The 13,849-nt window shown below is 47.1% G+C and overlaps 1 protein-coding gene across 1 annotated transcript in view; it reads left to right on the forward strand.

Annotated features, from left to right (window-relative positions):
• CUNH10orf143 (chromosome unknown C10orf143 homolog) overlaps positions 1 to 11,411 on the forward strand; it is a 59,402-nt gene extending 47,991 nt beyond the window's left edge. The window contains exons 2-4 of the mRNA XM_029563063.1: positions 212 to 373; positions 479 to 541; positions 10,887 to 11,411. Of these exons, the coding sequence (XP_029418923.1) occupies positions 212 to 373; positions 479 to 541; positions 10,887 to 10,916 (255 nt within the window). The 3' untranslated portion in view covers positions 10,917 to 11,411. The remainder of the gene's footprint in view (positions 1 to 211; positions 374 to 478; positions 542 to 10,886) is intronic.
• Positions 11,412 to 13,849: the final 2,438 nt, after the last annotated feature.

Here is a 13,849-nt window from a genome sequence, read left to right on the forward strand (position 1 = left end):
AAAGCCAAGTAACTATCAGGCTGCTAGAACTGATGAGGTTAAATATAACTGATGGCTCTTACTCCTGAAAGTCACCTAGGTCTGCACATGCCCTGTAAAGTCTTCCAGCTCCATAGGGGTCCGTATTTGGAGCTGAAGGTTTCTGACAGGAAATTCAGTTAGAGTGTTGTGTGCTCCGTGAGGCCCTGTGAAATGGAATTCTGTGTTTCAGAAACGGATGTGCAGAAGACCAGAAGCCAACGGGCACGAGCGTGGTAGCCACACGGTGAGCCCCTGCACGCTGTTGTCCTGGCGTACAGAGGACCAGGAAATTCGGCCACAAGCCCCCCCAGCACCTCAGCCAGAGGGCAGCCAGGAGAAGCCAAGCTCAGTGGTATGTTTCTGTTGCCACCAAACCCATTGTGAACATGTGCAATTGCTTTAATAAAATTGTGATTATTACTGTTCTGACTCATCTGCGCCTGTGATTTGTTAATAGATTCTTCAGAACAGTGGATGGAGCTCAGCCCAGCTGTGCCTGAGGTGTATTGCAGGAGAATCTGTAAGTGTGTCAACCTCACTGTGACAAAAGACTAACTTCTTAAATGTTAGAGTCATAAAACAGTTAGTAAAATATACAATTACATTTGTAAGGAATAAGGTGTAAATAAAACTTAGATTTGTACTTAGCATTCAATTGAGGTAAAAATATTTCTAGCTTCACAGAAATAGAAATTATAAATACGTTTAAATTTCTTACTAAAAAGTGTGTGTGTGTGTGTGTGTGTGTTGTGAAGTGTGGGGCTGCTCAGCAGACCCAAGGAAAGCAAGCCCTCACATACCCTGCATGGAGGTCCTAGAGGGTCACTTAAGGTCTTGTAGAGAAGACCGACCTCACCTGTCCCCAGCAGCGGTCAGCTTTTGTTCTTTCCTTTCTGCTTAAGCTTTTCTAGTGAGTTTCCGGAAACTTTATATCAATTTTAGATTTCAGAAGGAAACACACAGTTCAGCATCATCATTAAAGGAAGGTCAGAACCCTCCAGAGTCAATCCTCAGCCTCCGCTGTGGGGCTGGAGATCATAAAGTATATATTAGCATAATAATACCTTTTTATTAATTTTGAACTTACTCTAAGAACAAGTTAATATGTTTTTGATAACCTCTGTAATTCTTGGGGTTTTTTTATTTTAAATTTGAAATCTTAATATTGCAATAAAGTAGAATTGTATTTAAATTCCACGTAGAAACCAGGAGAGAGAGAGAGAGAGAGAGAGAGAGAGACACTGTCTGTCTGTCTGTGTCTGAGACTGCCCCCTAAAGATCTTTAGGGAATCATATTGCTGTTTCTGGTAAGCAGTAGATTGAGTTTATAAATTATAAGCATCTTCAGTTGATGCAAGACTGGCTGCTGGATTTTACCATGAAAAACACTGATTCTGTCCTAAACAGATCTGACACCCTGACAGCTGCCATTCACACACACCCAGGAATCTGAAGTCATTAGGCAAATACCAAAGCAAACTTTAACATAAAGCTTCCTTCATGAAGTATGCTTTGCTAACTGTTTTTTCCTCTGTCTTCAGAAAATCTTCCACAAGTGATATTGCATATGTGGTATAATTCTGAATAGCGGTAAAATTTAAGATCCAACAATTTGAATTTAGTGTATTTAGGTTGGTTCCTGTAGCTGCTTTGGAATGCACACAGGTCACACTTAGATAGAGAACCGTGTCCCCATTGTGGTTAGCTCACCTCTGGTCGTGACTGACTGGTTTTCTTCCTGTGCCCACCCTACTTCTGTGGGAGATACCTTCAAATCCCCTGTCTGCCAGAGGCAAACATTTGGAAGGACTGTGAATTCCCTACGCTTTGAGAGGTTGTGTTCCTGTGTGAATGGTTAAAGAAAAAATATTTAGTTCAAGCAACTGATTGGATCATTTTGGCTAATGTTCTGTTTGAACAACAGTACCTATTTGATTAGGGTTTTTCCTTCCTTTCTAATTCCCCAGGCTTTCCTCCTTTAGTTTCATAGGAAATGAATCTACCAGCAGAAAACCTACACTGATATGTAAATATCATTTTTTGGTTAATGCTCAATATTCTTTTCATCTAAATTTCAGAAACTGACTTTAAAAAATCAGTTTCCTTTTATTTGTAGTTATTCTCAATAAAATTTCACCCAGGCTTGGGCGGTTTAATATTTACACCCACTATTTCTAAAAGTCTTATGTAAATAAAGATTGAAATGTGAATTTGAAAAGTCACACCTCCTGATATTTGAACAGACTACGCTGCATATATCTTCTTCTGATAATATGGCTAGTTTTTCTCCTAAGCTTTTAAAATAATAAGACACTTACTATTTTTATATTCTAAAACATCAAAAGGTTCAGTGTTAAATAAAAAGCAAATAGTATTTTTTAAAATGCAGGATCCCAGGGAGCAGTACTTAACATCAAATCACTGGTGGGCAGCAACTCCGAACTTCAGAGGACTTTATTAAACTCAGGCTCGTTCACAGCTGCTGCCTGTACACACAGGAGCACCCCCTCCCCCGGCCAGCCCACAGCTCCCCAGTTGACTCAGAATGGCTCCCCTGCATCTAAGCAAGGCCAACGCTTCGTCTTTGTGGTTCACATGGAACCCCTAACAGCAGGCAGGCTCGCATGTGCCTCTTGGCTCGTTTGGTGGCTTTTCCCCAAAGCTGCTGCTCCTTTTTTTAATTAATTAAATTGTTTATATTTTATGTGTCCGACTGTTTTGCCTGCATGTTTGTAAGTGCACCCATGTTGTACAATGCCCATGGAGACCAGAAGAGGGCATTGGATCCACCTGGAACTGGAGTTACAGACGGTTGTTAGCCACCACATGGATGCTGGGAATTGAATCTGTGTCCTCTCCAAGAGCAGCCAGTGCTCCTAACCACTGAGCCGTCTCTCAGTGTATTCTTACCTCAGCATGCTGGTCTGATCCCTTCTGCCCCAAGTCTTGGGCAGAGCTGTCTCTGTGGGGCCTGGGCACAGCATCAGTTGTCTTTTATTTATTTGCATGTGTATATGTGTGTTACATGTATGTGTGTTTGTATGTGTCAGTACACATGTGTGTACACATGTGCATGTTCATGTGGAAACCTGAACATTACATTGGGTGTCTTCCTTGATCCCTCTCCACGTTATTTGTTGAGGCAGGTCTCCACCAGTTTTAGGTAGTCTGCTAGCCGGCTTCTCTTGGGCATCGGGTCTCTGCCTTTCAAGTACTAGGCAGGCCCACCATGCCTGCTGGGCTCTTGGGTGGACTTGGGGTGTTGGAACTCCACTCTGACTGTCTAGTTGTGCTCAGCCCTCTGTCTGGTATGTTCTGGCTGGGACATCAGGCTTTGCCGTCCTCCGTGTGGCTATGGAAATCCTGCTCTTCTATAAGTTCAGACCACTTAGCTGACATAACAAGGCTGCCAGAGTCTGCAGAGTAATCAAAAGAAGATCCACGAAGGGTGGTCCGGATTGTAAGGCAGAAAACGATAGGAAGAAATTCCATCCTGAAGACCCCCCATTCCAAGTTGATTTGGCGATGTCCTGTTCATTAGTTTGTCAATCCTGCTCCCGTTGGTTCATTTAAGTGCAAAGAATAAGCTTGTATATTGCTAGTCAGGTTTTGACATGGACTCTATTGTCTGACAATGGTGTGTGTGGTATGTGTGCCTGCTCATGTGTGTGGAGTGGATGCATGTGCATGATATATATACCTGTGTGGTGTGTCTGTGTGGAATGCATGTATGTAACATAAATGCATGTATGGTGTATGGGGGGGTATGTATATGGGGTATGGGTGTATATGTGTGTAGCACATGTTCATAGAGTGGGGGGGTGTTTGGAATACATGTGCATGGTATATATGCATATGTGGTATGTCTGTGTATCTGTGGAATACATGCATGTGATATATGCATGTGTGGTGTATTTGTGGAGTATGGGTGTGTGTATAGAGCATGTGTCTCTCTCTATGTGTGTATGGGTGTTTGGAGTACATGTACGTGGCACATATGCATGTGTGCTGTGTGTCTGTGAGTGGAGGTGAGAGATTTGTGAGGCCGGCCATATAGGAATGGGGTGCAGGGGAAGGACATGTTTGGCCTACACCTGTTGTTGATTGTCCCTGTAGGGACAGCAGGAGGAGGCACAGTGTGAAGCTCACTTAGGACTGGATGCTGTTTCTCTTCCTGCTTCCTGCTCCTTTTGCCAGTCAGTGAGTGGCTCCTAAAGTACGTGGTGTTCTTTACGTGCCGATCTGTGGGCTGCTGTTGTTGATTCCTTTCTCTGTATGTATTTGAGTGCCACAGAAACAAGAGCATCTAGACCCCCCCATTCCTCCTTTACCTGCGCTACAGAGGAATGCTGCCTGTGCTCGACGTGGCAGTCTGCATGCCATGCTGGACTAGAGGACAGGGATGCAACACAGAAGAAATATCAGGGTGCAGCAGTCCTCTGTGGTAGAAAGCTTGGGGTACAGAAATTCACCTTGTATATAGAGAGATTGGAGTGTGACAGTCTCCCGTGGTAGAAAGATTTGGGTATAGCAGTTCACCCTGTGTGTAGAAAGATTGGGGTATGACCGTCTCCTGTGGTGGAAGGACAGGGTACAACAGTCTCCTGCGGTGGAAGGACGGGGTACGGCAGTCTCCTGTGGTGGAAGGATTGGGGTACGGCAGTCTCCTGCGGTGGAAGGACAGGGTATGGCAGTCTCCTGCGGTGGAAGGACTGGGGTACGGCAGTTCCCTCGTGTGTCCATCTCAGCTCCTTCTCAGCCCTCTTCCTCACGTCCCGACAACAGAAGGCAGTCTTGGAGGCTGAGCGGGATGTCATTAGTCTTCTCTAGAACCCACTATGCCGATGCGCTCCCCTCTGGTTCAGCAGTCTGACCTCATCTGTTTACAGGTGAGGAAGATGAAGTCAGGTGGGAGGTTAAGTGGTTGGCATGGAGCCTGTATCTAGGGAGGAGGCTCATCTTTTGGCCACCCTGTGGCTTGCAGTGTGTGTGCCAGTGGTGCATGGTCGCTGGCGGTCGCCGTACCCCTCCGAGGAGACTGGCAGTGACGTCCTGCATCTCTGTGGATTGGCAGACACACAGAAAGTTGGTGAAGACAGAGTCCAGTTTGTTTAAGCTGTGAGAGAATAAGCTGACCAAGGAGGACCTTGGCTGTCAGTACTGCCCATAAGGAGCACCCCTCCCCACACCCCAGACCAGCTGGAGTAGATCAGTGACAGTTCTCAGACCTCACTTCTCAACACCCTTCCCCCGCCACAAATTCTCTGGAATGTGGTGACCAGACCAGACCGCTACTTTAAAAAAAAATTATTATTTTTATGTGTATGCACGTATTGCCTGCGTGCAGGTAAGTGCACCCCTGTCGTGCAATGCCCGCAGAGAACAGAAGAGGCTGTGGGATCCCCTGGGACAGTTGTTAGCTGCCATGTGGGTGCTGGGATTCAAAGCTGGGTCTTCTGAAAGAACAGCCAGTGTTCTTAACCGCTGAGCCCCCCAGACCGCTACTTTTAAATCTCAGCTGTTGCTATTGCCATTTCAAGGTTCTGAAAGTTCAAGGGGTTTTAGGAGACTAGAAGAAAACACTTAAAGTTCACTGACTTTCTGCAGACACATGAGGCTGAGCTGGTGCAGCCCTGTCTCTTGACTGCTGCAGAGAGAGCTGTTACAGAGAAATGACTGCTTATCCTGGAAGGACAGAAATATGGCTGACAGCAGACCTTTCATTAGCAACAGACCCTGTCCACCTTGGAGTAACACCCTCGGACATTCAGGGGCCTGCAGCATGTAAGCAGCTGGGTGGCTGCACTGGGCCTGGAGCTGAGGTCCTGCGGGGGGCTCAGCTCCCCTCACCTGGCAGACAGTTACCAAAACCGACTCCAGGAGGGAGCACACACAGACCACTTACGGTGGAAGAAACAGAAAATTATTCAAAAGCTCCCACCCAGATGTTCTTTTTAAGGCTTAAAAAGCCCTGTATGAAAAAATACTTGGATGATTAAACATCAGAAAAAATGACTACATTGATCAAAGGAGATAAAACAAGTGATCATTACATGCGGTTAGATCGAGATCCTATTTGCAATAAAAAATTCAGAGCTGTGAGTGGTGGCTCGGTGGCTCGTGCCTTTAATCCCAGTGCTTGGTAGGTAGAGCCAGGAGGGTTTCTGGGAGTTGGAGGCCATGGGTTACATAATGAATTCCAGGTCAGCCAGTGCTACAAAGCAGGACCCTGACTCAAAAATCAAGACAATTAATGAACTTAGCAAACCACAGGTAGTTTCTCTTAGTAAAGGTCAAGGAACGTTTACCTAACAGAAGCCTTTCCATTATGGAGAGGAGGGCAGGGATGCTTGTGGCCACTGTTCCTGCTCTGTGTGCTGGTTTCCAGCTGACACAGTGAGACAAGGGAAAGAAACAGTGCTTATCAGAGTTGGAAGGGGGCAGATTGTTTCCAGACATGTAACTGCATAGACAGTCCAAGGAGGCCTATGAATAGACGGCTGGGCTCAGCACTCAGCAATCATACAGTCTTTTTTTCATTGATTTTTTTTTTAATGTGTATGAGTATATTGCCTGCATATATGTGAGTTCATCTATGTCATGCAGTGCCCTTGGAGGTCAGAAGAGGGCATCAGATCCCCCGGGATTGGAGTTATAGATGGTTGTTACCTGCCATGTGAGTACTAGAAACCAAACTCAGGTTCTCTGCAAATGCAGCCAGTGCCCTTAATTTAACCACTGAGCCATCTCTCCAGCCCCCAAAACATGCAGTCTTGTTCACTCTTAATAATAAGTAGAAAGAAGTGTCCATCACATTCCCCCTAGTGTGCATGCCAGTCACTGCTGGGTGTCCCCTGTGGGCTCACTCAGTTCTCCTGGTGAACCACCTTGGAGTCCGCTGAGCTGCTTGAATATATAAACAAGTCTGAGAAGGTTTTAGCCATTATTTAGGTGTTCTTTCTCCATCTTCTCCTCTCCAAGACGCCTGTGTGTGTACACGGTTCATGGTCGACAGGTCTTTGAGCTTCTGTTTCTCTTTTTCCCCAAACCAGATCACCTCAATTGGCCTCGGGTTCCCAGGTTCCTGTCTTCATTCTTCCTGCTTGGATCCTTGTTGCTGAAATTTTCATTTGTTGTTATAATTTTTCAACTCTAGAAATACTGGTGCGGTGTGTGTGTGCGCGTGCGTATGTGCGGTTTCTGCTGGCTGTGCAGGACATGGCCAGGAGAGAGAACCAAGGAGGCAGGTTTCTAGAAGGCAGAGTAGGAGGTTTGGAAGGGTTGCAACAGCTCTAGGGTATAAAGAGACTTTTAGGTGAGAGCTGATAGATGCCGCGCTGTGCACAGACCCGCTCCTGGGAAGTAGCAGGAAGACACTCAGCAGTGAATACAGCAGGAACCACTGAGTGTGAGTCCATTTCCACCTCAAATAAAACTAAGTAAGAATAAAAACCGGGCTCAGAGGGTAAAAGGACCTGCTGCCAAGCCTAATGCCCTGAGTTTGATCACCAGGACCAGCATGATGGAAGGAGGGAACCAGCTCCCAAAAGTCCTCTGACTTCCCACATGCATGCTGTGACAGACATGTGAATGTTTGCATGCATGCATGCACATGAGTGCGCGTGCACATACACATAAACACACAACAATAAATGGGGGAAAAACCGCCATCGAAATCATCTTTCTCTTGCCCAGTGAGAAAGACTAGCATTGTGTGATCTCCACTGTTGCTCAGCAGACCCCTCGACTAGCCTAGTTGAGGAAGCAAGGCTTTCTGTTTGTCTGCAGTGAGGAGCCTGCTCTGGGCTTCACTTAGGGCACCCGTGGGGGCAGCCCCTCGCTGGCAGACATGCTTCTGGTGGTGTTGCCCCAGCACCTCAGGGCTCAGTCCTCTCTGGACTGCCCCTATGTAGATCAGGCTTCCCTTTGGGTGCCACTGTGGGCCACATGACCTAACAGAACTGACAGACGGACACATGGAGAAGACTGAGAGGGAAAAAGAGGGAAAAGCTGCCCATGGGGGCACACGCCTGTAATCATAGCACTTGGGAGTTGAGGCAGGCTCATCGAGATTCAGGGCCAGCCTTGTCTACAATGGAATTGGAGGCCAGTCTTGGTTATGAGACCAGGTTCAACAAACAGAAATTAACAACCAAAAAAAGTGAGTTGGTGATGTTTGGGGACTTACGGATGGCATACAGGAAGTCCCAAGGAGCAGCTTCTGAAGACTGGAGGTCATGGTGCTCCTGTGGTGTGGTGGTCCTGTCGGTCCCCAGCTCTTACATGTTGAGCCTTCAGCCTGTCTTCCTAGATATGAGGAGAGACAGGAGGGGGCTATCTCAGTGAATACATTTTAATAAAAAGAAAAACATTTTGGTTTTTCAAGCCATGTGGTAGTGATGACATTATTATAATGAAATTAACTGGGAAGTGTTCACCCCAGCCCAAGGTCTCTCTGTGGGAGGCCCCACCTGCCATACTCCCAGGGCACACCAGGGCCTCAAGGCAGAAGAGTCTCCCGTGCAGAATTCAAAGAGTGCTGCATTCTCTCTGCACCTTCTGAGACCTGCTGTTCTGGACTGTGAGAGGCCTTGAGAGGCACGGGAGGGCACCCTGTTCCGAAGGGATGCCGGTCACACTCAGCATTCTGAGAGGATCATGGGCACACACCCATGTGTACTGTGTACCTCCATGTTCTTACATGATGTCCTTATATGGTAGCATGTGTTCTTATATGATCTTAGATGTTACATAACCATAGATGTTCCTGTATGATCTTAAATGTTCTTATGTGATGACCTCAGGTGCTAATCTATGATCTTACATGTTCCTATGTGATCTTAAATGTTCTTACATGATCTCAAATGATCTTATGTGATCTTAGATGTTCTTATGTGACGAGCTTAGATGCTATTCTATGATCTTAGATGTTCCTACACGGTCTTAGATGTTCTTATATGATCTCAAATTATCCTATGTGATCTTAGATGTTCTTAAATGATCACAAATGATCTTACATGGTCTTAGATGTTCTTATATGATCTCAAATTATCCTGTGTGATCCTAGATGTTCTTAAATGATCGCAAATGATCTTACATGATCTTAGATGTTCTTATTTCGTGTTCTTAGATGTTTTCACATGTCCTCAATATGGTTTTACATGTTCTTGAGTAAACTCATTTTCCTCCATCATGATGTGCAGTGCTCTTGTGACTGCAGTGATTTTGACCATCTAGGTAGGTACTAGGTCCTGCCATGGGCCACATGCACCCCAGGCTCCTGCTGTCACTGAATCTGGAACATTCTGACCTCAGCAGTGTTCTCACTGCCTGGGTGCCCCTCCCTGCTTCCTAGGGGTTTCATTCCATCCCAGCCCACGCAGGAAGCCCGTGAATCCCAGTGCCAGGTGGACACAAGGTCTCCTCCTCTCATTGTTCTCACGGTCCAGATGAACCACGGGTCATGGGTTTACAGTAGGTAAACAGCCACCTGCTAGTGTCTCAGGCAAGGCCTGTCTCTCTTGTCAATGGCAGCTGCCTTCTGGAGAATGGAGGAGACCCTGGACTGGACTGTCATCCCCTGACCACCTGTCGACCACACTGGTCCTGGGCCTCGGCTCCCTCAGGGAGCCCATCAGTGTCCTGCGGTGGACCTTATAGGCAGGGATGCCTACCTTTGCTTGTGGCTAGGAGACACACTTCTATGTGCCAGTTCACATGGCCAAGTGTGACAGAGACTTCTGGGTGCTGACAGAACCTCCTGGTGAGCAGTGGTCAAGTCTGGCCAGCTGTCATCCCAGCCACCACTTGGGGAGTTGTAGAGAGGCCTTGGTGGGGATGATTATGATCCTGGGCTACTTCAGAAGTCCATCTGAGGACTAAGCCACACCACTGTTGTTTTAAATCCTGATTCAGTATGATTTAGACATCATTTTCTAAAGTTTATTTTGTGACTAGGTGAATGATATTTTCATTCTCTTTTTTTTTCCTTGTAAGAGAGGATACAGCATTTTTATTTATTTATTTTAGTTTTTCTGTGTATGAGTGTTTTGCCTGCATATGTACATGCACTTGTGCGTGCAATGCCCACAGAGGCCAGAAGAGGGCATCAGATCTTCTAGAACTGGAGTTGCAGGTGGTTGAACTGAGTCCATGTCCTCTGCAAGAACAGCCAGTGCTCTTAACTGCTGAGCCATCTCTCCAGCCCTGAGAGACAGAAAATTTATCAGGAATATTCTATGTACTAGGCAGTATTGGAAATGCTTAAAGCCCCTTAGTTACATGTAATATGTATTAATACGTCTGTAAGTATATACCTTAGAAATCCTTATTTACAAATGGAAGCCAAACCTGGTGGCACACTCCTGTCATCCCAGCCCCCAGGAGGTTGTGTATAAGTGCTCTAGCCTTGTCTGTCTGTCGGTCTGCCTGTCTCTCTCACCTGTTTTTCTTTGTTTTATTTCTTTTTTTGGTCTTTTTGAGACAGGGTTTCCCTATAACCCCAGATGGCCTGGAACTCACTGTGTAGATCAGGCTGTCCCTGAACTCCACCTGCCTCTGCCTCTCGAGTGCTGGGTTTAAAGGTGTGCGCCACCGTGTCCAGTTCTCACCTATTTTTCTATTTATTTTGGCTTTCTGAGACAGGATCTCACTCAAGCCCTGGCAGGTCTGGAACTCATTATGTAGCCAGAATAGCAGTGCTCCTGCCTAGCTTCCTGCATGCTGGGGTTCTAGGCATGCACATCACACCCATCTTAGCCCAGTTATTACAAATGCAGCTCTCTGTGTTGGTGAATATATAGCTGAAGTCTGCTGATGTGGACAAGGTGAACTCATGTGCACAATGTGCTCTTTTACCATTGTAGGGGCATTTCAACCATACTGGGAACCGTTAGAAGATGCAAACAGAAGAAAGAAGGTTCCAGTTTGGGCCAGTGTGACTCCCTTACAGCTGGACCTGGGCACCTACCTGTTCAGATAGCAGCCAAGGCTCCATGCAGGACTGCTTGTCCTCCTAAGTAGTCCCTCTGTTCTCTGCATGAGGCCAGGAGTATCCTGATCGTGATGGCTCACTGTATCCTATTTCTAATGCATTCTGCTTGAGAGATTATCCAGAAGTTTAAAAATTCTGAATCAAATTGCCTAGATTTGGGAGCCCCGTAGCTCATGGAATCGTAGCAATTGGAGCTCTGGCTTTAGACTTTTGAATTGTGTCTAGATGTATCCTGGGCCACTCACATGCTCTTTTTAATTAAAAGACTTATTTTTATATTTAAAATTTTCTATAATCTTGAAATGAATTTACTAAATGTTGGTGTTCAATCTGTGCTGTCTAATTCTCTAACTGAAGTTATCAGGGACAGAACCCCTTTTATATTAAAAGGAAATTGCAGACACCTATTGGGTTTCAGTGTGTTGACTTACCTATGGAGCCTGGTCTTACTTTCCTGGATTTGGAAGCTTTCTGAGCCGTCCTGGTCACATGATCAACAAGGGCCTAAGGAAATGACTGGATTCAAGAATCACCTTCCAGTCTTTAGCCTTCTAAAGCTGGGAGGGCTCAGCCCAGCCCTGCACATTTCCATCACCTTTCCATGTTCCTTGTCAGGGATGTCCTCAGCAGGACGTGTGGAAGAGCCCCATCCCTAGTAACCGTGTGTAGCCACGGGTGAGGGCCACATGGGGAGATGAGCAGGGAAGCCAAGCTGTGGAACTGGTAAAATGTGGTTCACGTTACATGTTATCCAGAATCACAGGACGCCATTAACCCAATGAAGATGCCAGAGCTGCAGCCGGCTTGGAGGGTGACAGCCCAGCCCAAACAACCAGGACTGTGGGTGACAGGGTTGGCATGGATGGCCTTCAAATGCTCTTCGGAAGAGCTTTAATTTTGTTTTCCAAAATGAGATCTGCATCTTAATTTTTATGGAAAAAGAAAACCTCCAGCTCACAGCGTTTTCTTTTTGTCTGAGGCTTTGCCCTCATACGTGGAGAGAGATGTCTGTGTTTTTGTGGCAGCTACTTTGGTACTTAGAGTAGTACACAGTTTACACGAGCTGTCATTAGAAACCCAGTAGCCCCTGAGCACCATCACCTGCCTCATGAGAAACACCCGTGTTCATTCCTGCAGACTCCAGTCTGTTGTCCCTCCACCACAGGTGTCTGGGTGACCATGAAGAACTACTGCCTCGTTTTATTGTTTGGAGACAGGGTCTCCGTATAGCCCCAGCTGGCCTGGAACTTGCTATATTGACCTGGCTGGCCTCCATCTCACAGAGACCCAACCTGCCTCTGCCTCTCAGTGCTAGGACTAAAGCATGCACCACCATGCCTGGCCTGAATGGCCTCTTTAAAAATTTTCAAATTACATTTATTCTGTGTGCATTTATGTGTGTATGTCTATGTACACATGCATGCCATGGTGCACACATAGTAGTCAGAGGACAGTGGGGTCAGTTCTCTCCTTCCACTATGTGATACCTGGGTTTCAGGGTTTTCCTGCCTGATAAGGACCTTTCCCTCAGAGCTGTCTTGCTGGCCCAAGCATTGGCTTTCTGCACTTCTTTCTCCCTGTCTGTGTAGGCGGGTGGTGGTGGCCCACAGGATTTGCCACCAGCGTTGAAGGCAGGAGCACACTCAGAGGGCCTGGGGAGTCCTTGGCAGCCCCCTCCACTGCTGCCCAGCCCCTCCAAGCCCAAAGCAAACCTTCTCTTCTAAAAACCCAAGGCCAGGAAAGATTCCTGCAGAAATAACCGGAGAGTGGGGTGAGTCCTGCGGGAACGTGAGAAGCAGCGGTTTCCTCCCCGATGCTGGAAGTTCTCAGACCACAAGGAGAAAGAGCACTGAAGACACAGAGTCAGTGGCCTTGGGCTTTTCCCTGTGCTTCCCCTCTAATAATCAGGGCTCTGCAACCCTAAACCTGCGCCTGCAGAGGCCATCCTTGTGGGCCTTCCTGCCCAGCAGGGACTCACCTGTGTCTGTGCATCCTGTAGCCCACCTCCCTGCCTGCCGTAGCCACCACCTATCTCACCCACACTTTGACCCATCTGTCTAGCTCCAGACTCATCCCTCCTCATAAACATGGCCTCTGGTGAGTGGACCATCCTCTGTCCGTGGACCCTGCACCTGAGAAGGTTAGGGGACACGCACTGTCTGGGTGGGGTCTTGTTCTAAATGGTCTTTGTATGATGTAAAGAGAATCCTGGTTCATTGTAGGCGATCATGAAGTGCAGAACGGTGACCAGCCCTCACCCCTCAGATTGCTGTCCCTGGCCTGCTGACCCCTCAGTAGCACCTCCCACTTTGGGATCTGAGTGTCCTTTGCACCATCATTGGCAAATGTCTTAAAAGGCAGCAGAAGATTCTACCTTAAAAGGGGCCTCACTTGGCCAGCACCAGGTGTGCCCCGCTACCTGCTACCTGAGGGTGGGGTAGGCATATGTGGGGCAGGATGCCTCTGGAAGGCCCTCAGGGCAGGACATACACCTGCTGGGATGGCCAGATCAGCTGTCCTCACGCACAGCTTGCTCTCTGCCAGGCCAACTTGTCAGCACCACAGGTGCTAAATGCAATCCATTAGCTCATAGGCAGGACTGGCACAGATTTCAGTAAACTGGGCTTTGAGGCTCCCCATGTGGGGCGTGAAATGGGATTAGCCCTTCCCAGGGCTTTCTCCTTGTTCTCCATCTAGAGGAAGAAAAAGACCGCCTTCCACCCCGAGGAAGCATGGGCCATTATGTGTGTCCTTAGGTAAACCCTCAGTTCTTTATAATCTGTCATTGTTTTTTGTATTGGGCTAAAAATATCAAACTAGACAGACCTTTAAACA

This window comes from Nannospalax galili, unplaced genomic scaffold, assembly GCF_000622305.1.
Source record: "Nannospalax galili isolate Female #2095 unplaced genomic scaffold, S.galili_v1.0 scaffold810, whole genome shotgun sequence".
Lineage (NCBI taxonomy): Eukaryota > Metazoa > Chordata > Mammalia > Rodentia > Spalacidae > Nannospalax > Nannospalax galili.